General features: G+C 39.9%; 1 protein-coding gene across 2 annotated transcripts in view; it reads left to right on the top strand.

Moving 5' to 3' along the window:
• USP22 (ubiquitin specific peptidase 22) overlaps positions 1-21049 on the top strand; it is an 89251-nt gene that overhangs the window by 61451 nt on the left and 6751 nt on the right. For both annotated transcript variants that reach the window (XM_009091787.4, XM_009091786.4), the window contains 5 exons: positions 3050-3219; positions 9859-10006; positions 15463-15568; positions 17778-17936; positions 19978-20104. In XM_009091787.4, the coding sequence (XP_009090035.1) occupies positions 3050-3219; positions 9859-10006; positions 15463-15568; positions 17778-17936; positions 19978-20104 (710 nt within the window). The remainder of the gene's footprint in view (positions 1-3049; positions 3220-9858; positions 10007-15462; positions 15569-17777; positions 17937-19977; positions 20105-21049) is intronic.

Here is a 21049-nt window from a genome sequence, read left to right on the forward strand (position 1 = left end):
AATATTTACAATTGTATCAGCATGGTTCAAAGCCAAAACTTCTTTCCTGTGAAGTACATTTACCACAACAACACACATGCATGTGTAGAAAATATTAAGTATCTCACAGGTTGCCCTTGCTCATTTCAGAACAATTCATAAGAAGCAAAAATAAAGACAATGCTATGAAGCACAGCAGAATCTTGCAAAGTACTAGAGCTTTATTATTAGTCGAGGTTGGAGCCTGCTGACAATCCTTAGACTGTGACATTGTGTTCTGATTAGAGCCTGGTGGAGACCACTGGTGGTGCTCTAGCACAAATGGACTGCTGCACGTGAGGTTTTGGCACATTATTTTTCTGTTAATTTATGACCCACATGTTGCAATGCTTGACTATTCCAGCAAAACCTTGCCAAGCTTTATTAAAGGGGAGGGAATAGGTGTGGCAGGCACAAAGCTTTTACATTCTCAGTATGTTATTGACCAGAGTGCTGTACAGGCTTTAATTTTTAGCTGGTTTTCTTTCCAACAAAACTCATTATTCCCCATAAAAGTTAAGCACAAGAGGATGTGTTGTTCTGAGTTCTGTCAGCTCTTTAGTTTACCTACATCAAATTCTGATGTTTTCCAGTGTGCTGCAATTACTTATGCAGTACCTGAGCTGTAGTTCCTCATACCTGTTTCATTTCAAGCACCAGTTTAAGAGACTGTACAGCAGCTGCAGTCATTGCTCCCACAAGGATAAGACTGATGTGTGCTGCTTTCCTTTTTCCCTTTTCAACTGAGTAAGTTCTCATGTTTTGCTACAAATCACCATTTTCTGATTTTTATTGGGGTTTGGAGTATTCACATTTCAGCCTTGTCTGTTTTGCAGGTTGCTTTGTCTTGGTTCATTCAATTGAAGTCCCAGCACATGAATCGTTCATTTAGATCCATGAAAAACTGACAGCAAAGACCAAGCAAGCTGAGTAAAGCAAGAGCATTCTGAGTTTGATGCCTGTAACTGTCTCCTGGTGGCAACTTTAAGGAAGATTTGATTCTTGTGGTCACAGGGAAAGACGGTCCAGCCACAGGCATGTAATAAATGATGCTTAATAAATGATTCCAAAAAGCTGCCTTAATGTGTTTGCTTTTGTGACTGCTCTATTAGACACCAAAAAGTGCTAGGGGGAATCTCTAGATTTACTACTGGTTTTCCTCTAGTTTTCTGTGCTGAACAGGCTGGCTTTGAAATCTGGTGCTAACCAGAGGGAGAAATAGGGAGAGAATAGAATCTTCTGCTTCTCAAAATGCATGTCAGGGAGCCTTCCAACCTCCTGTGAGCACAGCCTGTGATTTAAATAAATCCAGTCAATTTTAAATGGCAGAAAACGAAGGGAGAGGTAAGCAAGAGGTACCAAAATGTTTCTCCACTTGCACAGCACGAACCCCCTCCTGTTGTGACATTGTTTGCAGAGACACAGACTGGGAATTGAAATAGGACTGTGGACCAAGCTGAAGCATCACACAGTATTTCAAGCTGCTCCAACAAATTAACTATTTAACACTCTGCTAATGTTGTGCACACACTTATTGCCTCCCAGCATGAAAATCAAGCAAATAATTGCAACAAGCTTCTGCCCAGTAGAAGTCACTGTAATATAATGAGAAACTTTGTCCTGTGAGTAAACAGAAGGAGCAGGAAGCTGTTGGAAGCAGGTCGATGTTGCTTTAGGTACAGGAGAAAAGATTCAGGAGTGCTCTGTGTCCGTGCCTTCAGCTCTGGGTGCAGTTCAAGCTGCTCTGGTGCCCGTTCTCAGTGGTATCATAGCAACTGGACCACACCTCCTCCTGCTGCAGGATGCTAAAGAGCCCTTGGAGCACTATCTGCTGTACTGCACGGGAACTGCACCACTTCTAATTAGCACAGCACTGCCAGCTGAGAGGTTTTTTCATCCCATAGAATGACAAAGAAATTCCTCATTCTGTGACTAGTAATCCTGTTGTGTTTTCTTTCAATGTTTCTGTAGTAATCCTATTTTTATTGCAGAAGAGGACTATGTTGATTTTAAATCAATACCAGAGTTGTATCTATCGGTGCATTTTATCTCATTTCAAAGTAAGTTGTTGATTAAAAATAAGCATTCTTGGCCACCTGATGCTCTTCTTGTTTAGCGCTCCTGTATGGTGGTATTATGTTGATATTTTGGAAGAATACTTAAGGATTTGAGCATGTTTTTCTTCTCACTTAGACCTTGCAAAATGACTGAAAAGCTTTCCCCACTCCTAACCTCTCTTCTGTTGTGCAACAAAAGAGCTTTCCTTTAAGCATCTTGGTTTCCAAGCACAAGGAATCGTCTCTGGACATTATTGAACGTTTGACTTAAGGTGTGATGAATCCTCTTACGCCAAGTTGAATTTTTTGATGTATGCTGTAGATTAATGTTTAATTTACCTAAAATGGGTATGGAATTAGTGTTGATCAGAGTTTCTTTTTTAAAAGTTGTTCTGTTCGGATCTTGGGTTTAAAATCTCTGAAGTCTGCATTGGATGTCACAGCCTGACTTGGTTTGTCAGGGCTGTTTTCTTTGCTGCCTGTCTTAGAAAGATGATGATTGTAACAGTACAAGAACCTTGTTCTGGCTTCATGATGTGCATGGGGGAAAGCTTTTTAAGCAATCTGAAAACTTACTTACTGATTTCTTTAAATGTATTGGTTTCTTATTGTACTGACTTAATAGTTGTGGTCATTGCACTTTGATATCAATCTTGGGGAGGGACATGTTTGGGTGACATATGGCAGAACAACCACTGCAAAATAATGGTATTGGTGTTGCTGAACTTCCAGGTTTCCTTATTTCCTAGAATTTAAAAAATCCTAGTGTAGTTCAGAAAGCTTCTGCAGCTTCTTGAGACTTGAGTACAAAAATATCAATAGCCTCCCTAAACCAGTATAAAACTGTATTTGGAGCTTTGCATGTAATACAGTAAATCCATGGCAATATTGTAAAAACTACATAAAAATGCAAATCTACCGGTTTTTTAACTTGATAATGCTTATGCATCCCCTCCCCCTTTCTGTCTTTATAGGTCTACGAGGGCTAATCAATCTTGGGAACACATGTTTTATGAACTGTATTGTCCAGGCACTTACCCACACTCCACTGCTGCGAGATTTCTTCCTCTCCGACAGGCACAAATGTGAAATGCAAAGCCCCAGCTCATGTCTGGTCTGTGAAATGTCTACGCTCTTTCAGGAGGTGAGTGCTGTTTGCCACAAAGCATCACCTTGCCACAGATGCTGTTTCTTACCCCAGAAGGAATTGTGTTCTATTTGCAAATATAAAGGGAATGCAAGTTGTGTTTCCCCTCAAAAGGTAGTAAAGCACAGCAGTAAAGATTGAGGTCTCGCTGTCAAAAATACCCAGCTGCTGAAAGGGAAACTAATGGCTTTTAAGTCCTATTGTGAAGTCACCCTTGTTTAGGCAAAGCTGGTATGGGAAATAATTACAGTGCAGCCTGTTCTTCTGAGACTGATCTGGGAATCCTTAGTCTTGAAGCTGAATGTGTGCTTTAATTAAAGGTGCAAGTTGTAACTGGAAAATATGTCACAAGCTCTTGGGGTGATAATGGGAGTGAGAATAAAGCAGTAGTATACATCCTTGTGGTTTAAGGTATTGCATTATGGAGGTCTGTATGAATATTTTAAAGATCTCATTTTAGTGCTTGTTCACCAGCAGAAGCATCTTTTCTGTCATCTCTTATGTGCAAACCCAGTAAGGGCCAGGAAAGAGGATAAAGAGAAGTGAATGTGTTGCTACACTTTGTGTCTTCCCTGTACAAGCTGCACTTCTTTCCCTTTCCCACTCAGGAACCTGGCTTTGCAGTCTCTCTTTTCTGTAGGTCTGTTTCCTGCTGTGTGAGATGAGCACAGGCTTTTCCTTAATAAATAGTCCAAGAGCTTTATTATCTGTCTTAATTCCACATCAGTATGGTAAGAACTGTGGGTGGACATGGGCTCCTAGTTTTAAGATGTCTTTCAAAACAGACCCAGTTCTGTGCCTTTTCCTCAGTGGTAGATCTGCTTTCTTGGTAAGTAAAATAAAACCAACCAAAAAACCAGAAAGAGCTGTAGTGTACATGCTGACAAGGAGCATTTAAAATTGCTGGAAGTGTTTGTACACAGAACAGGTTTTCTGTGGATGTGCTGTCGTGGAAGTTCATTCTGACAGGGGCCAACATAAAATAGCTTTACTTTATCTTGTGATTTTCAATTTGATTTTACTCCTGTGCCTTTTTCACCAGAGATGATTTTTTTTGGTCACTGCAGGTGAGTTAAACATATATAGAAGAAGGTAAAGCCCCCTTAGTTGTTCCAGTACAAAGTTGGTTTCTGCTTATACTCAAGACTTTTGAGGATTTGCAACATTTCATTCTGCTAATCAATCATTAGCTGTATGTTACATTTTTTTTTGTTCTGTTTTTCAATTGTTCTGAGTCTGTCAGGAAAGGAGGTAAAAACAAAAGGCAGGCAGACCAATAGGTAGCAGCTGTAGGATTATTGAAACCAGATGTGCAGTTAAGTGGGGAAATACCACAATGCCTAGATAAAAAAATCAGTCATGGTATAGAAATACCAGTTTCTGTACACTGTTAATAGAGAAACCTATTTGCTTATTTAAAAATAAGGAACTAGTAAATTCTTGATATCCTTTCATCAAATAGTGATATAAAGTCCCACGCTGCTGAACATCACCACACTCTATTTACACATGCATTTTTGAAAAAATCCCTTGGGAAAGGGGAAATGAGTGTTACATTACAGATTGAGAGGCTGCAGGAAAGATCAAGACTCTCTAGGTAATGATTTTTGTTTCCATTTTTGTGTGTGGAGCCCTGTTGATGGCTCAGGATGCCTTTTGCTCTACTGTGAGCATGGAACAAAGAGAACAGGCTGTTACCCAAAATGGGGCTGAAATGCAGCATTGGTGTTACTGTGTTAGTTTCAGTTGTAATCAAGTTTAATTTCATACACAACTTTGGGAAGCTCAGCCTTCATTTTCAAGTCAAAATTCATGCCTACACTTGCATTAGTTCTATTAATTAAATGTTCTGCAACATGAGGGTGTATGGATGAGGGAACAGCCATATCTGTGACACCAGACTGTGCAGACAGCAATAGTCCCTGTCCTTATTTCACATTAAATACTGCAGCCATGTGCTGTGGGAGGACACAGAAAGTGACTCAACCTCCTAGAAGTAAAACTGGAGCTTAATTCTCCTAAGCAAAGCTGTTGGGTCTGTAACCAACTTGGTGTATTTTACCTCACAAGCAGTAAATACCTTGTTGTGCTTGTGGCTCTGTCAGCACCCATTGTACAGTTCTGTTCCTAGTGAGTTTTAATTTCTTTGCATTCAGAATTATAACAAAAATCTTGCCATTTTTGGAGCAGACTGGTTATGTTTCATGTCCCAGCTCTCTGCAGTGGTTGTAATGAAGAGTCTGTCACTACTTTTGCAGAGCTGAGGTCTGAGCAAAGGAAGGCAAACCAGGAGATCTCAGTGCTATGGCTGAGAATTCCTTTGTAATTGAATTACCAGGGAAACTTTGATTCAGGTTCTGTCTTGTTTCTACATAGCTTTCCCACCAGGATTAACTGGTGTGGTTATCCCAAAGCATCTCACCCAGGGACAAACAATCAGGGCAAGGGTTAATTTCATCTCCCCTCCACCCTTCTTTTCTGAAGGTGTGATCTTAAGCAAATGGAATGCCAGGGGATCTGGTGAGTGCCTGAGTGGGAGCTCTCCAGGAGGAAAAGAGAGACTGTTCTGAACATTAAATTAAACTTACTATATATAAATAAGCAAGTTTTGCTCTTTTGCCTCTTAAACAGAAGTTACCCATCCCACTTTATTTCTTTTTTGTTTAAGATCATGTAGTTATATAGGTTGAGTGATTTCTCTGTGATAAATAGGAAGCTACAAAGTTCTTCCACCTTGAAGTAGGTTGGTGGTGAGTAATGACTGTCAGATGGTTCTCAGGACTGAGGTGTTTTCTTCCTGGTAGCTTTTCTGGCAGACACACCAAGCATTGAGTTCTGCTTGTTTTAAAAATATCTGACTGCATCAATTAACATTCTTCTTTGTGCTACATGAAACCCATTTCTCAGTAGAATCATGACATGACTTACACTGCATAAGAAAAGGAATGAAAAGGATTTTGGAGTAACAGATAGTGGTGAAGCTGGGCAGGGGGAAGATAGAGCACACAATCCATTCATTGAGCCTTCAGGCTGAAAGGATTGGTGCACTCCTTTTTACCTACTGGTGTTTGTGTTGTAGTTTTGCTTCACCAATGAAAATTCATTTCAGGATGGTCCACACCCTGAGGTTTATCTAAATCCTTTCAGAATGACCACTCAGGAAGGTAGGATTAGAAGATCTGTGTCTCATGTGCTCTGTGACTGGAATAGTAGCAATGGGAGTAGAGCAGAATGCAGTCCCCTCACTCAGAGGTGGAAGGAGCAAACTCTTCCTTTTTCCCATCATTACTCAGCCCTGTGAGCCTAGCACAGCACACAGCACAAGCAGGTGAAGAGTTGAGAAGTGAGGACCAAGAGGGAAAAGGAGGAGATGATTTATGGCTTTGATATCTGAAGATGCTACTGTGGAAGTGACTTTTGTATAAAATAAGTTACAACAAAGGTACTAGTGGGGAGAAAAATATAGTTAAGGCTCTTTACATAGACAGAAGCTTGAATTTTGTCATGGAAAACAGAGTTTGTGCTGATTTAGTAAAATTTAGTACTTTTCCCCGAAGGAAGTGTAGAACATACAGAGTTCATGCAAGCAAAATACATTTTGTGATTCTTTGAACCATTGTTCTCTGGGAAGCCTCCAGAAGGTGTTCTCTTGCATGTGTTCCATGTGTTGCCCAGTCCTTTCATCCATTGTAAATGGCCAGAAAACTTAAAGTCTTTACTGAGAACCAATTTCCAAGAGGAGTTTTTGAATTCTCAAGTTAGATTTGAACCTGGCATAGGATTTCTGCCTATGAACTCATAATTACAAAGCTCAGAGAGTGTTCAGCAGATACATGTGCAGGATAAATCAAATTTATCTATTTATTCACATAATTGAGAAACTTCTGTGCATGTTTTTGGCAGGAGGAGGAGAAAGAAGTACAGATGTGTACAGTGGGGACTTGTTTTGTTTTAAAGCCTCACTGCTTTCTGTATGTTTTTGGTAACAATAATCCAAATTACAAAACCTATAGTCTTCTAAATCCTCCATAGATTCTTTCTAGAGGCAATAGCAAGTGTTTCAAGTGGAAAAACAAAATTAGTTTTACTTGGGCTATGTAAGAATCGAGGCTTTGAATCCTGGTTGGTTTGTTCCTTTCTTCCCCCCTCCCTTTTTTTTCCTGGAATAGCAATTAAGCAGTGTATTACCCAGCACTTTGAAATTGCTCAGACCAGTTCTCTCCAATATAAACAACTGATAGTGCAAAATTGAAAACAAATTTAAACAAAAAAAAAAGTTTAAATTATGTTTGGAACAGTTAACAGTTGTTTAACAGCTGTGTTTTAAAGGTGACTTGCAAATACATCATTGTTTGTATTTGCACACTTCAGTGAAAAGGTTGGAATAAAACTTACATGGACTCTTTTCCGTTTTGTGGACTGGAACTGCTCTGATAGGCTGCTTTTCCCAGCAGCAAGGAAATGACAGAGATGGGATGGATGTTTTATACATTCCAGTTAAAATATTGTTATTGAATGTGCTCAGATTCTTTGTTACATTTAATATTTATTTGAGCAGTGAAGCTTTCCCCCCGCCCCACATTCTTACCAGGCAGGTTTCTAGTTTTTTGTGTGATAATAGTTAATAATTTGATAAAGCTTCATGTCAGATCTTTCTCATCCTACTGAGGCAGCAGAGAATGTAAAATCTGCTGGCAGGTCTTGTGTCTGCAGTGGAGTAATTACATGGAGTGCTGGTGGTTAAAATGACCAGAGAGCTCTGGGACTAATTGTAAGGAGTGACAGAACAGGGAAGTTTTATTGCTGCAGTTCCCTGAATTATGTTGAGCAGCAGCTGCATCAGCAGATTTCAATTACCACACTCCTACTCCAGTCCCTCAGTGTCATCCTTGTTGGCATCAGAGTAACTATTGATCTTTGTATTTATAGGAGCATTTTGTGGTGTTTGGCTGCAGAGGTGCAGCTTCTTGTTGGGGAAAAGTGGAGCTTGTGAGAAAGAAATTTCTGTGGGAGAAAAGAAACTAAAATCATGTCGGAAACCCTACCAATATGAGGATTAGATGAAGATTGTGCTGCCTTTTGCCAACCTGTCCCTTAAAATACAGTGTTTTCTCTCAGCAGGTTTGTAGCACAGAGCCTGTGCTTGGACTTACATAAAATGCTCGGAGATTGTGCAGGGAGAAACTCAGGGCTGGGGAAGGAAGCTCACTTTTCCAATAAGAATGAGAATTATATACTACTGGGGGTTTAAATCTTGTTTTTTGTTCTGTGTATTTGCCACTTTCTGTCTTCTGTTTGGGAAGAGTAACTGAAAAGAAACTGCCATGGATTTGAAATGATCCTTGGAAAACATAATTGTGGTGTTGCAGGCAGCATTTATGGCAGATACCTTTGCTGAAGGTGAGGGAAGGCAAAATGACTCACAAATGTTCACTTCTTAAAAATAAAATGTTACTTTGTCAAGTGAATAAACTCTTCTGGGCCTTTTCTGACTCCTGCAGGGACAACATAAGCATCCCTGCTTTGCTTTTGGAACTGGTATTACTGTGCAGGGATTAAGGAAGGGCTGAACCTCAACCCAGGGAAACACAGACCCTTAGCATGGGTGGTTTTTTGGTGTGTTTTTTTTTTGGGTGGGTTGTTTGGAGGTTTTTTTGTTGTTGTTGTTTGAGTTTTTTTCAAGTGGGACCTGGCTGGTTTTTAATTTAAAAAAGTTTCTGTGGGCAGTGTCGTCCTTCCCTCCCCAGCTGTGTCACCCCCAGCAGCAGCAGCAGCAGTGTTTCACATCAGGCTGTGCTGACTGATAATTCATCTATGCACTCTCTAATGTGCTTCTGGCAAAATCACCTGGGGCAGTTTTAGTCACTCTGGAGCCAGCTCATCAGATTTTGACTGGAGCAGATGAAGGAGCAGATGCAGGAGCTGGTCCAGCACCAGATTCCCAGGCAGGGACACCCTGCTGGAGCAGGGATGGCAGCTGGCTTTGGGGAGCACTCACTGAATGAGGACCTTCAGCTCTGCAAACAGCTGGCTCAGTAAAGTTGTTTTTAAAGCCTTTTACAGTGAAAGGCCAGTACTGGCATGAGGCTGCTGCTCTGCTTAGAAATTTTTCCATAAAATTGAAGTGTGCACAGCATTTGGATGCAGAGTTGCCATGGGTCACGGATTGGCTGACAGTCAACATCTAATATTCTCATCTTCAGTGTTTGTTCTGATATGGGGGAAGGCATTTCATTCACATAATTTGTGAATGAAATTGGTGATCCTTTTTAAATGTAGGATTTTTTTTCCCTTCTTTCCTCCCCAGGCTATTTTAATAAAAGCCAGTGGTATCAGTAAGCAAATTGTGAGTGATGTTTGTGTCTGCCTACCCCACTCCCTGCACCCCCACATTTTTCAGGCTAATCCATCACAAATTGATGGAATTTCAGGGGAGAAAACTGAGCTGCTCAGTTCTGAGATCACTTCTCCAGTAGTGTGTGACAAAAGCTGTCTCTCTCCTTTGTTATTAAGGCCACCAGAATTAAACGGTTTAAATTGATTTGACTAATTGCTCTCATTTGACTTTTTAATAATGCACTGCACTGAGGCTGTGTAAGCTGTTAACAGTCATGTCCTTCTCTTTGCTTTGAGCAGTTTTACTCTGGGCACCGATCTCCTCACATTCCATATAGGTTATTGCACCTGGTATGGACTCACGCACGGCATTTAGCAGGGTACGAGCAACAAGATGCACACGAGTTCCTCATTGCTGCATTAGATGTGCTACACAGACACTGCAAAGGTAAGGCTTGTCCTGAGGCTCCAATCAACAAGGATTCTTGCATCCAAAGGAGGTAGAGCCATCTCTTCTTGAACCAAGTCTAGTGCCAGTACAGCACTCTTAGCAAATTCCTTTAAAAATGTTCGGTAGACTTCAAATATTTAGAAACAAATAAACCATTCCCACTGTCAAAAAGTACCAAGAGTTAGAAGCAGACAAGTCTGTACATTGGTTTGAATCACCATCATGATGTTCTCTTATTGGTTGTGAGTCACTATCTTTTCTTTTAAATTGCCATTTTAATTCTATTTATACTTCCAGTAGTTAGAACTCTTACTCAGTGTGTCATGGGACTGATGAAAATTACATAGGGGAGAGGTTATGCCTTAATACTTAATACTATTATTCTGCTTAAATGTGATTCTATTGTATTTCTGATACCAAATTGCTTACAGAAATGTGAATAAGGAAGAGCAATGGGTGGCTGTGGTATCTTGTTTTCTTAGTCTGTATAGAACAATACGTAGTTGTACAATACAATAAAAATATTCAGTGTCATGCTTTTTGATATGAAGTATCTAAGTCTTGATTTTGTAATATCATATGAAATCATGTATTTTCTGTTTGTTAGCTGTACTCAAGCTGAACTGAAAATTTCCCAATCTGCCAATGTTTTCTCTAACTTGATTCACTTACTGCACCAGTGAAATTTTTACTATTTCTCCAAGGGAAAAGTAGTAGGGTTGATACTATAGAACAAACAAAAAGTCCTTGGTTATCAAAAAGAAGATTTCAGCACTCAACTTTGCTCAAATGCTCTTAGGAAAAGCACTTAGGGTTTAGTTTAGTTGTAACAGTAAAGGTCCCTCAGCTCTTCTCAAACTGATGAAGAATCTGAAAAGATTTTCTGAAAAAAATGTGGTTTGACTTTAAATGAAGAATCTTGACAACTCTGCTGCCAGGTTTTCAAATTTCTGTTTTTGAAGAAATAGAGAGGCTTTTGTTAAATCATAGTAAATAATTTACAGACCACATCAAGGTAATTTTAAATAAGTGGTTGAGCAGTTGTGTGGGAACCAAACAAGTTAATCTAAATCAGAATTTCAAGTATAGTCATGCAAAACCACATTTGGAATGAACTAGTTTTCAGTGTAATGAGAAAGTTTTCCCACTTGTGTATCCACACAGACACACTTGCATGTGAAGTGTGCAGATGTAAAAATATTATTACTAATAGTGAGAATATGTCCTACAGCTACAGTAAGCAAATAATATGTGCCCTGCCAATATTAAATATTTATTTTAATGAATGAAAAAAGCTTTTAAAGCTTCCAGTCAATAGTAATGAAGTTTTACAATTAACACACAGTGAAATAAAAAAAAGTCATGGGGGAAATTGTGCTCTAGTTTTTGGACATTATTCATGATCACCAAGGCTTCAGCCACCAAAGTAAGTGAAAGTATTCCTTATGTATAAAAATGCAGTGATGTTTGTTTGGCTGCCATTAGTCATTTATCCCTTTTCCATTCTGTGTACTCAGCTGTCTAGGAAATGTCTTAATGCAAGTGAAGACAAAGCTGTGCATATTTGTTGTTGATTTGTCACTGCCTAAATTAAGAAAAATACCTGATTTTGATCTCCATTTAAAGATAAATTTTGTAATCCTACAACTGCCCTGAGATGATTATGTGGGCAGGCTGGCCCAGGCAATTTTCTTTTGATTTGGTTGGTATTTTAAATGCTGGTTGAATCTATACTTTGCTTTAATGGCATCTGTGGAGTGTGGAAGGCCAGGATAGCTGTCTGATGTCCATGTAAATCCTGTCTTAGGGGTGATAGATGGGCTGGCACTGTTGGGTTGAGCTGTGGCATCTGGGCAGGGCACATTCTAAACCCTCAATAGGGCTCCTCTGTGCTGCTGGAGTAATAGAAAATATTTCTGAATAAAAGGGGGGTCAAGTGTGTCTTGCCTGTGCATCACTTTCATTTCAACAGCTGGAGACAGGTGATCTAACTGGAAAGTAGTATTTTGGTGGAAAAAATAGTGTAAATAATCTGTATTTCTGCCCAGGCTGTAAAGCATTAAGTCAGCTTTTAGTCAACATGACAGATACATCTTTATCCCCAGTGCTCTGAGATAAATTTGGGGTTCTGATTCTGCAAACTTCCACACCAGTGAGCTTCCAATCATGCAGGCACTTTTTAGTTTCCCACCTTTGTCTCAGACATCTTCAAGCTTGGGGAAACGTAGACCAGAATTATTGTTCTCTTGAAAGGACCAAGACTGCAAGTCAAAAATTACTGTTCTGTCCAGTGGCATCACTGGCTGTGGGGGTTTCCATACCTTTTGCAGAAACACTCAAGTGGCAGAGATGGGCACTGATACACAAAGGTTCAAAAAGCAAGATAAAAAAATAGAAGTAATCTGTGTTTTTATCCCAAACTTTATTCAGTAGTTTTAAAAAAGGGGAAGTAGTACCTTAAAGCTGATTATTCCTCATTTATTTGGATTTCTTGAAGCATTTTGCATTCACCTTTAACAAGGAGTGCTGCAAAACAAATCTGAAGGCAGAAAAAGAATGGTGTACTGAGATTTGGGAGGAAAACACTGCCCTGCTCTGTGAATTCTCCATGATATTCTTAGGAATTGATAGAGCATATGCTTGTGAAACATGTCATCTGCTCTGATCCATATAGATACAAATCTATGTACACTACTTTGTCAGAAATAACAAGCACTTGTTTAGAACACCAGGGACCAAAGCAAAGGAGAAATATTAATGTTAATGTCTTGTTTTGATAAATACCTCTTTTAAAATCTGACAATTCCTGACTTCCCATTTCTCATTTAAAATACAGAATGAAAGATTGAGGCAAAACTTGGTTTTTTATATCAAAACCAAAAGCAGTCTTTAAAAGTTATGTATTTTCAAGCTGTTGTTACTGTTGCTATGTATTATTTTCCTTTAGTGGTATATTAAATGCCTATTTTGAAATAGATTAGCATGCTTAGTTATTTCACAGACACAGGAGTAACCTGTGTGGGGTTTTTTGAGAGTTGCATTTAATTTGAATGCAAACTCCTAAACTCAATTTTCAGCCATTCTCATAATCACATTAATATGTACATTGATGTATTTTTAAGTTTGCTTTTAGTCTTGTGCTGACCATTCTTAAAAACTTCTGATTTCCCTGGACCGGATTTAAACCCCAAAAAATACCTGAAATTAAAACCTCATTTGGGAGACAGAAATGTTGAAGGGAACCTTAACTTGAGCACAACAATCTAGCAGCTTGTAGTTCTCAGCTGCATAATATACCTCCCCTCAGCATCTGTTCCATATTGACAAGTGTGTGTAGGTGGTAATCTTACTCTTTTTTCCCTCCTCTCCAACCAAATGTCATGGGAAATAATGTTGAGTGGGTAATACCCTTCTGTTTTGCTGGGAACAAGCTTGCAGGATATTCATTTGAGACCCTCTCATCACTGATCCTAATTGACTTGTGTAATTGAAAAGGGAGAGCTCAGCTCTCTCTGTGGGAGGAAATGACTGTCTGCTGAAGGTGTCCAGCTGGGATGGTACCTGGGATCCAGGGAAAAGCTCTCAGCACTGCTTTTCTCCTGCTGCCCCCTCCAAACAAAGCAGAGACAATGTTTGAAATGGAGAGATTACAAGGATGTGGTAGTTCTTTAAAAAGGAAAAGTGGAGCTTTGACTAAAACCCCGTTAATTCTATTTTGAATTTTTTTTTCTTTAATGCTTGTGAAGCAAGCATAAGTGAACCTTTTTCTGTAGGTGAAGGATGCCTTGCACAGTCTCTATCCTGTATGCCCTCTTCATTAGCTTAGCATAATTGAGCCCTTTAAAAGCTCTGAAGTTCAGTAAGATTTAGCTGAAATTCCCATCAAGAAACACCTCAGACAGGGTGTGATAACCCCCAACTTGAACCTCATACACTTGAAGTCTAATTTTAGAGCATTTTCTTCAAGAGTCTTTTTAAGGAAACAATGTGCTTTTCTTGGCAATTCAAACAAAAGTTTCTAAAGCCTAAATCTGGCAGCTGAGGCAGAACTTTCCTGAGGCATTTAGAATCTAATTAACTCAAGTGGCCCATTGCAGCTTAGTAGGTATCACCTATGACTGCTTTTCCACACTTTGTATCCAGTGGAACCTTTGCCAGATTATTATATAATACTTTTCAGCATAATTCTAAAGCTTCATTGGAAAAAAAAAATACAATTCTATCTGTTCCTACTACAAGAAAACTCCAACTAGAGCACCTTAAACACATGAAAATGGTCTATTGCCCTGCTCTTTAGAAACTTTTTATTTCTTCAGGTGTTTTTTTTTTTTTTTGACATTCTTGAATAGAAAATAATTAGTTTTGAGAAGTAGCAGAGATTTGAGGAGTATTTCAGTATTTCAATCTTAGCATTTCAGTTTCAGAAATCAAATACTTCCCAGTGAGTTAAATACACTGGGAACCCTCTCCAAAATTAGTTCTGTTGTAGCAGTTGCTGTTGAAAGAGATGGAAAAACATCTTGAGATGTATTTTAAAAAATAATTAGCTGGTGCTGTGTAGTAGTTGGTGTGTGCATCTGTGATTGCAGAGCACGCCCAGTTGCATCAGTCCTGCCCAAGGAAAATAAGCAGTGGACAGTCTGGAAATCTCAGGAAAAGAGTGTCATTCCTACTTCACCTTGGGGAATGGAGGGAGAGGGCTTTGAAGCTGAGAGCTGTGTGCAGAAGTGTTTGGTTATTTAATACTCTGGTTATTGTGACAAAGTTGAATTGGCCTAATCTCAGCACTCAAGTCCTAAAAATGACACTTTCCTGCTGGGACCTGCAGTGACAGTGTGTGATGCCTCAGAGATGGGAATGTGTTCACTGTGCCTCTGGAGAAGCTGGAGGAGGACACAGGATTGCCTCCTCCCTTCAGATAAGGACATCTTTTATTTTCCCACTGATGAAAACCTTCATGGAAGGTGCACATTGATGGAGGCAGTGGGCTGGGGGTGAATAGCTCTTAACAAACCTTCTCCCCTCATTCTACTCACAGAAGTTGACTGGGATAGAAGTAAAAAAGTAGCATTTGCTGCTGTGAAGTTTAAATACTGATTTTCATGAACCACCTTGGCAACTTCTTTGTCTTAGGAGCTGATCTTTATGCCAGGCAGTGCAAAGCAAACCTCTGTAAAGGGAGATGCCCTGAGCAAGGGTTTAGCTAAGAACTGCTATGGCTTAAAGCTTCACCTCATTTAGTCACCTTTTGGTTATCTTCTGTATTTTTCAAGGAATTCCAATCTTGTTTCCTTGTTTTCTTCAATGCTCAACTTCTGCAGGGTTCTGTATTATCCTGGTGAACTTGCAGTGTAAGTTTGAGTTAGAAAGAGTTACTAGAGACACAGTCCAAGACAAACCACTGTTCCCTCAGAGGATTTTTGACTTCTGAGCCTGTGTTTGCATTCCTGCAGGTGATGATAATGGGAAGAAGGCCAACAACCCCAACCACTGTAACTGCATCATAGACCAAATCTTCACAGGCGGACTGCAGTCGGATGTTACCTGTCAAGTCTGCCAGTAAGTCACTTCTGATCCTGGGCCCTGATTCAAACCTGCACCCCTCCAGTGCACTGAACCTTTCCTCTCTTGAATACCAGTAAATACTGCAAAAATCCAGAAAGACAAGAACTGTGTTAGTGCAGCACCCTGAGGTACCAGCACAGATTTCCCAGAGAAGCTGTGGCTGCCCCATCCCTGGCAGTGTTCAGTGCCAGGCTGGATGGAACTCTGAGCAGCCTGGTCTAGTCCCTGCCCATGGCAAGGGCTGGAATGAGATGATGTTTAAGGTCTCTTCAACCAAAATGTCCTGGGATTCTTTAATTCTATGATTCTGTCAGCTAAATGCAGTCAGTTACCACTTAACTGTCACGTATTAAGACATACCTAAAAAGCTGCCTGGGAAGTACTCCAGGCTTATGCACACAAATCTCTTACTAGTCTGGAAAAGGTGGTTGTTTTCCAAGTTCATAAAGAAAATACTTCCAAGATCTCTTTGAATTTCAAAATACAGAATTGCAAATACATTTGAAGAAAATTCTCATACAGAACCACATTTTCTTTCAGTCAGGAGCCTCATGTATCATCAGGAGAGGTTTCAAAGAGGCTGATGCCTAATGTAATCTCAGGAACCAGAAAAAAAGCCTTTACAAGAGTATGGAAAAATGTATTTATTGTCCTACTCTGTACTGGAACAAGTTGACTTCTCTTTAGAGATGTTTGGTGTTGCCATAGTGCAGAAGTCAGAGTTCTTGTTTTTTGTTCTGCCTTACATTCTTGCTGTCCTGCACATGGGCTGGGCTTGTTTGAATCTGCTTTTATTCTCAGTTTCCTGGAGGGATTTGCAAATGATTTACTGTAAGGAAAACATAGGAAATTTTGTTCTTTGCCTGGTAGAGCCACAGAATCCTTATGTGATAATGCAAAGCTTGATTTGTTATGACACAATATTAACATTGATGAAACTTTGACAAAAGAAGTTTCCTTTTGAAATTGACAACTTTTGCACAAATGAAGCAGAGGGAAAAGGCAGAATATTGAAGTCTTAATGAAATTGCAGATTGAAAGACACTGGTTTTAGGGGAAGAGAGAACTCAAAAAATTAACATAACAAGGAGCTTAGACCCCTGAAGTTCTCTTAAAAATGTGGATGCTGGAAGAAAAGATTTGAGTCAATGGCAGTTAAAATTTTGAGCAGCTTTTTCCACAGTCTGGCTGTTGACTTGTCTTCAGCTGTCTTTAGAGAGCTCTGATGGAGAACACGAGCTACTGCTTGCTGTAGTCACTCTTTGGCCTCTCAAATCCCAAAGGCTGTAGGAGATGCTGAGAGGAGCTGCAGAGCTGAGTTCAGTACACTGCTGGACAGCAAGAGTATTTTTAAAACCTCTTTTTTAAGGTAGCCTCAAGCACCATCTTCCATGTCTTGAGCAGACAAGACCAGCTTGTAAACTAGTTGGATGGCACGTAGCTGTTGTCACAGATGTTAACTGGTTTATACTGGTCAGTGGTGCCTCTGTCTCAGAGCAGCTCTGCTTCGAGGCTCAGGGCTCCAGTGAGTGAGAGAATGTCTTAAATACTTTTATTTTGTATTTAATAGATCATGTACATTTCCCCAAACACAGAGCTTTTAAATATGCAGGGAAATGATCCATTGTGGGCAAACGCTCTGGAGCAGCTCTATTTTCTGTCATCTCTGAGTGCCCTCTAGGGGTGATGGAGATCCCAAAGTCCTTAAAATTAAGCACCTGGAGTGCTCCTCAAAGCAAGAGAGAAACTGTTCATTTGGCTTCCTTTAAAGGTGTGTGTGGTATTTTCTGGAGCCTCTGTCGTGAGGAGGAAAGAAAATGATAAATCTGACTCCATGTTCTTAGAAGGCTAATTTATTATTTTATGATCTGTCTTATATTAAGGAATGCTATACTATGCTGTACTAAAGAATAGAGAAAGGATACAGACAGAAGGCTAAAAGATAATCATGAAAGACTCACGACTCTCTTCAGAGCCCCAACACAGCTGGATGGAGATTGGAGATTAAGTTAAAACAATTCACATGTTGGATAAATAATCTCCAACCACATTCCAAAGCACCAAAACTCAGGAGAAGCAAATCAGATAATTATTGTCTTCATTTTTCTCTGAGGCTTCTCAGCTTCCCAGGAGAAATCCTGGCGAAGGGATTTTTCAGAAAATCTGATGGTGACCTGTGTGGAACCATTTGTGTCTCCCCCAGTGGCGTTTCCACGACGATAGACCCGTTCTGGGACATCAGTTTGGATCTGCCAGGCTCCTCCACCCCCTTCTGGCCGCTGAGTCCGGGCAGCGATGGCAGCGTGGTCAACGGGGAGAGCCACGTGTCGGGCACCACCACCCTCACAGACTGCTTGAGAAGGTATGGCCTGGCCTTGCACACAGGGAATCTGGCTTCTTCCTCTTCTCCAGGTGGCTCTGAACACTGGGACTAAGTGGGGCTTTCTCATAGCTCTGTCCCCAAACAGCATTTTTATACCACATATTTTTGATTTTGCATGTGAGAAAGTAAGAAGGCCCAAGCAACAATAAGCACTCAAAGCCTTTTGCCACATGATGTAAGAAAACAAATTTTGCATTGGCTACTGCCAGACAGTGTGGTTTTACATGACCAAAATCACTAAAGTCCGTCTCCTTGTTCTTGCTTCTCTTGGATGAGGAGGTACATGAAAAGAGTTGATTTTGCATTTAATATTTATCTGAATTCTAACACCAAGTAGAATCAGATTTTGCTCTAAGCACGACTGAGAGTCAGCTACTCCCAGCTTAGTTGCAGGGATGCCATTAAGGATTAAAGGAATGGAGCTTTCAAAAAGAAAAGGTAATTCTGAGGCTGACACTGAGGCATCTTGAAAACAGATACCTGGGGAGAAGGTTTTGGCTTTGTGTACAGTTCACTTGGCTCTTTCAGCAGATCTGAAAGTCATTCTCCTGTGGCAAATGCAGATATTTGCCTGAGGAAGAGGTTACCTGGAGCCTGGGGCAAAGCTAATCTTTCTGAAATAAAAAATCATGGTCTCTTACATCTGATTTCTAATCTGCTTGACACCATTAAGACCAATAATTTTAAGGAAATGAGGGAATTAGTATACACGAAAAATTGCTGATGCAGGAATACATCATGAGGCAAAACCAGTTGAATTTTGGTGATTTTCTTCAACACAGAGATCTGTAGACTCAAAGCTGATGATAGGGAAAGAAAAACATTCAGGTTCAAAGATACTTCAGAAAGTATGGATTTTGGAAAGAAGTTGAACTGTAAAGGATAAAGAGGATGGGTCTGTATTTTTTATCCAAAAGTTTGCAAGAAAGAAGGTGGGTAACTTGATGTCAGTGTGGCCATGCAGCTGAAGTTGACCTGAAGAAACAAGGATTGAGCAGGATTGTGACATTCCAAACAACTATCAGAGCAACTTTATAAGCCTTTTTAGAGACTTATGGATAGACAAATACAAAGAAAAAAAATTAAAACCAGAGCATGATGGCACATAGGCCAGGTAAAGGAAATCTTGTTAATGAATCAGGAAGCTGTGATGTCATTTAGTGCTGAAGGCTGCTTTGGCCATAGTCAAAGTGAGGGTGAGGGACACCATGTTGCCCTCACATTCTTCATTTAATGAAGAAGTGTAAAATTAAAATTTTAAACTATATTTTGAAATATTTCATCTCAAAAATCTTAGTTACAAGGCAGCCTCTGGGAAAAAGGTTAATTTGCCTTTTCAAAGTCTAAACTTGGAGGACAGGACTAAGAAAGGGAAGTCCATGGTCCTTTCTGTGCTGAGTTTCTGGAAAAGAGATTTTGCTGTAGTTGATAGTGAGAACATTGAGGTAGGTAGTCCATTTTCTGTGAGCACTTCCCTGTTCCCTAATGGTTTCTTCCATGGTTCCTTTGAGCAGTTCTGTCTGAAAATTTTGAAAGAGATTTTTAGTCAACAAAGGTTTTTTAGAAGGGTATCTGTATTTTCAGCAGAACTTTGTGTTTACAGGCCTTTCCATCTCAGAGCTTTGATCCCAGCCCTGGAGGGCTACAAGGTAGGATAGTGTGTTGCAGAAGAGTGTCTTCCATATCAATGTTTTTGGGTTTGAAAACAAAAGATCTTTCTTTGCTGTCTGTATGAAAATGAGCTGCTCTGCTGTAGGAGATGAACTGACACTGAGCTCCTTTCTCAGCCACTGATTCACTTCAGTGCAAGCTGGAGCAATGATCCATGTCACATTTGGATATCTGAGCCATAGCACTTTACATTATTCTGGTTTGATTGAAGGTTTTTCCAAAATTACATAAAACTCACTGACTCTTGTCTCTTGTGGTGCCAGTGACCCACAAGTGAAAGCGTTTCCAGCACATGTCAAAAACCATCTGATTGTTTTGTGCATTCCTTTGCTTTTCAATATTTTTTTAGGTTTACAAGGCCAGAACATCTAGGAAGCAGTGCCAAAATCAAATGTAGTGGTTGCCATAGCTACCAAGAATCTACCAAACAACTCACTATGAAGAAATTACCCATTGTGGCCTGTTTTCATCTCAAAGTAAGTTCACAGGGGGCCAGCATAGCAGAGGATGTGATTTCCTCTCTGAGAGGATGAGCTGAATTTTTAGACATATCTTCTGACTTTCACTGACAAAACTTTTATTATATAAGTTAATATAAAGAACATCTTGCCTTGCCAGCTAGGTTTTCTATTAAGATAGTGTTACATTATCTCTGATGGAGCTTTGCAGTGTGTCTGGGGGAGCTTAACCAGCTTGAATCTAGAGACAGAATGGAAGGCTGGTCCAAAACCTGAACCAGCACAGAAACCAAGCTCCAGTTACATCCCCTCATCCTACAGGGTACACTTTTTACACTTTCACTGAAAGATTGCCACTGTATTGAAGGAAAAGCATGGAAAAGTTCTGAGGCAAGTCAAGGTGAATGTGCTCCACTCCTTTCCTATGCTTAGTTCAGTATTTGTGTGATTCCAAATGACTGAAGATTTTTTGGGAAATAAATTACTTTTCCTCAGTGATTGTGTTGTCCTGTCTATGCAAAATGCAAATTTCATTTTGTGTGTTAATGCAAGAGAGAAACACAAAAGATAAGAATTACAGAAGTCTCAGCTTTTCACATCTGGATCTGTTGCTAGGGAATTGTTACAGCATCACAATTGGAATAATTAACTTGAAGTGTAAATAGAGAGGAATTTCTGAAAAGTGGAGAGGGAAGCTGCCTTTAAATAGAAACTCATTCATCTCTTTCTGGTATTTGTTCCTGATCATATTTAATGTTCAGTGAAGGAGATGAGGAGAGGGTGGTGGGTATTGCAGCCCCCTTTTGGCTGAGGGACAAGGCTTTTTTTGTTAGCATATTCCATTTTTTGCCTTAATTTGAATGGGTATTCCTGTGTAGGCTTGACTCCTGTCACTTGAGCTTATGGGATGGGTGTATTCAGAGTGTGAATCTGAAGGCAAACTCTGTTATCACCAGTTCTGTG

The sequence above is a fragment of the Serinus canaria genome, chromosome 14 (genome assembly GCF_022539315.1).
Source record: "Serinus canaria isolate serCan28SL12 chromosome 14, serCan2020, whole genome shotgun sequence".
Lineage (NCBI taxonomy): Eukaryota > Metazoa > Chordata > Aves > Passeriformes > Fringillidae > Serinus > Serinus canaria.